General features: G+C 48.1%; 1 protein-coding gene across 1 annotated transcript in view; it reads right to left on the reverse strand.

The window, feature by feature from the left end:
• Nucleotides 1–578: 578 nt before the first annotated feature.
• Nucleotides 579–3,513, reverse strand: part of FABP5 (fatty acid binding protein 5) — a 6,052-nt gene continuing 3,117 nt past the window's right edge. Inside the window, exons 3-5 of the mRNA XM_011372546.2 lie at nt 1,839–2,013; nt 1,369–1,470; nt 579–819 (exon numbers count right to left, since the gene is read on the reverse strand). Of these exons, the coding sequence (XP_011370848.2) occupies nt 766–819; nt 1,369–1,470; nt 1,839–2,013 (331 nt within the window). The 3' untranslated portion in view covers nt 579–765. The remainder of the gene's footprint in view (nt 820–1,368; nt 1,471–1,838; nt 2,014–3,513) is intronic.

Here is a 3,513-nt window from a genome sequence, read left to right on the forward strand (position 1 = left end):
GGGGGTCACGCGCACGGCTGGAGCCCAGTGACTATAAACTTGTTTTTCCAAATGTGAATTACGGGTGTTTGAGAAATTGAACAGGGATCCACCAGAATTCTAGGTATTCTCCGTGTGTTCACACCGTGTTCTTCCGGGGCTGGGAGCCAGGGCAATGATTTGTGCTGGGTTCAGATGCGCCTCAGCCTCTAGGACACGGCCTACGCGAGAGGCCCTCGGAATGTTTATTAAATGAATTTTTGGTTGCAGAATTCCTGAATAATAGTTAAAAGCTCACAATTAAAATATGATCATTAATCAAGATGGGAATTTAACCTATTCTAACACTTTACGTGGCAATTTTTCACCGGTCTCTGCCAAAAATGTTAGATTCTTCAGTCGATAAAGTACGAATAGCAGAGGGCAAGCTTAAATGATTGGTAGCGTATTTGCCACAGAAATAACTCTCTATATAAATTACTAAAACGTGACCTTGATGTAGCACGCTCAAGATTATCCCAGAATTTATGCAATTCATTATTATTTAAACTCATCACTAATTTCCTATAAAGTTAAAAAAAAAAGCATACAACGCTGGATTAGCATAAACAAATTTATTTACTAACCAAAGGGATGATCCTAATTAAACCAACACTCAGAAATAGTTGAATGTAAAACGTTTGTTAATTGAACACGGTAATGAAAAAAAAAATCATAGAGATCTGCTCATTGAACTGAGCCCGTTTAAACTCGCAGCTAATTCCTGTCCAGAGGATGATGGAATTTTTACTCTACTTTTTCATAGATCCGGGTACAGGTGACGTCGTTCATGACGCATTCCTAAGAGAAAGAGCGACATTGAAGACTTAGGTGAGTCTTGCATCCCAGGACGATGGTGGCAGTTACGTGCTAGGACCTGAAAACTACCAAACCTCGTCATCTGCTTCACACACGGAGAAGACACGGCTTAGGACTCCTGGGTTTGCAAAGCTAGACGCTGGTACTTTGCTTAAGATGTGCATATGCGTCACTGAACACTAGAGTATTGATTGGCAGTATCGACATGATTGCTTTGGTCCTGGCAAGTGTTATTCCCCTTTTTAAAGAAATGGAGAGGCACGTTCCACAGAGGGCACTGTGGGGCTTGCCCAGACTACTCTGGAATGTCGCAGCAGAGTGTGGCCTCGAGCCCGCTCGGCTACCCGCCAGCTCCATCACCTCCTCCTCCGCCCCACAGAGGGCTTCCTCACTTACCAGTGTCCTCGTATTCGGCTTGTCCTTCCTTCCCTCCCTACCCCAGCTGTCCTGCTCAGGGTCAGCGGTCCCCGCGCAGTGACGTGAAGTAGGAGCGCAAACGAGACACCCAGGAGACACAGGCCTGGCACTTACCACCACCATCTTCCCGTCCTCCAGCTTCCTGGTGATGGTGCTCTCCTTCCCGTCCCATTCCTGGTGCTGAACCAACGCGCCGTTGACGAAGCTGCAGACAGTCTGCAAAAATAAAGTACGCATTTAATCCTCCAAAGCGCATTCATTACAAGAGTGTTCCCGCGACTCGTAACCTCCTTAATCGACATTTCATCTTTTCCTTTCTGGGCCTATATCACCAGCCCCAGTGATTTATTCATGATATGGCTGACACTTTTCAGTCTAGAACACTCAGCCTCTCTCGTGCTCCTTAAACTATTTTTCCGAAATACACTAACTAAGTCACGAACTGGTCCTTTTACTAAGTTGTCAAGACTCAGTTCATAACATAACTCGAGACTTTTCCATCAAGTTCTTGCCTGTCGACAGGGAGAATGTCATTAACAGGCGGCCATTCGGAAGCGCCTGTGGCCAGGGAAGTGCGAGCTGACCTGAGTTTTCCTGCCGTCCGCTGTAGTTTCCTCGAACTTCTCTCCCAGCTTACATGAGAACTGTGTTGTTTTCAACGTGCTCTCGGATTTTATGGTGAGGTTCTGGCCGTCAGAAGTGATGATACAATCCGGTTTGGCTATGGCACCCATCTTCCGCAGGGCCATCCCCACGCCTGTAAAGTGTTAAGCGTGTTAAATGACAGGAAGACCAGGGTCACAGTTTACAGAAGGAAAGCGGTGGCTGCATCGGGATTACTCTGCCGTGTGCATTTTCACTGACCTATCGAGAACTAAGGTAACCGCATACCCCGGGCTCACCACGCGCCAGCACTTGACAGATACGACTTCACAGAAGCCTTGCAACAACCCTGTCTCCATTTCGCACATGACATACAGGCACGCAAGTGACTTCCTAGCTCACTCAGCTACAAGGTGATGGAGCTGGGAACCAACCACGCAGGCGGCTTGGCTCCAAATCTCAGCTCTCGGCCACCATGCCACGCTGGCCTTCTGAAAGCCAGGGAAGCAATCCAGACTTCGGAAATGGACCTTGATTCTGCCGACTCCAGCACACAGTCTGGCACATAAAGGGCCCCTGATTAATATTTGATAAATACACTACACAAACAGAAACCAATCTTGAGATACTCAAATAGCACAAATTTACCTCTTACAAGAGGCAAAAGAGCACAATCATGATGGTGATAGATGAGAAAAAAATCTTACTCTCAAATATAGAAAACATTTCATAGCTATGTAACTCAATTACTATATCGCTGTCACATTTAATTTGTAATCTGTGTATTTCCCCTGGATGTTAACATTGAGAAGGAAACTCGATCATCAAGCCAGGCTTGAACTGTCCCCTCGAGCCCTGTCTTCTGCCCGCGCAGGGCCGCGGCCTGGTGCTGTTGGTTGGGCCGTTACTCATTCTCACTATGGGCAAACAGAGGGCTCCGCTCTGGGCCGATTTCTAGTGGACAGAGCTTGGCAGCCCTCGTGATTCTAGAACCTTAGTGACAAGCCATCTGATAAACACACCACTTCCAGAGGGCAGTAAACAGCTTCCTCTGGTCCTCGCAGGTGAACACACACGGATATGAGAGCAGTAAACGGCTTTCTTCAGAGTCATCTTGATCTAGGCTTACAGTAAAAAAATAAAATAAATAAAATACGGACTTCTTGTTTTACTCACAGGATCAGAAATAATACTCAGGATTCCCTGCAGAGCCAGCCCGCACCACTGTCCTGCAGAAACGCTGGTGGAGTGTCTCTTAAGTGCCAGTAGACGGTCTTTGCAGTGACTTCTCACCAGGGACCTGCTATGGTACCAGCTGTGGGATGGCGGCTTCTAAAGCCCCCACAGTGGTCTCAGGGGCGGAAGCCCCCTTCCAGACAGGACCCAGGCTATGCTACTCCATCCCACCTCCTAGTGGCCTGCGACGAAGGTCCGTTCGTGTTTGCTAATGCACCCAATGTCTCAACCAGCACGCAGGCATTATCGCTGACTTAGAAAAGGACAGGAATAGAAAATGAAGCGGTGCTTTGAGTGAGAACTTGAACCTTGTCACAGGGACCCCCCTCCCCTTGGAAGGAAGCCTGTGCGTCAAGTGCCTCGTGGCCACGCCCGTCCCACGTGCGGTCAGGCGGCCTCCGCAGAGGGCCTGGCAGTGTC

Source organism: Pteropus vampyrus, unplaced genomic scaffold (assembly GCF_000151845.1).
Source record: "Pteropus vampyrus isolate Shadow unplaced genomic scaffold, Pvam_2.0 Scaffold209, whole genome shotgun sequence".
Taxonomy (NCBI): Eukaryota; Metazoa; Chordata; class Mammalia; order Chiroptera; family Pteropodidae; genus Pteropus; species Pteropus vampyrus.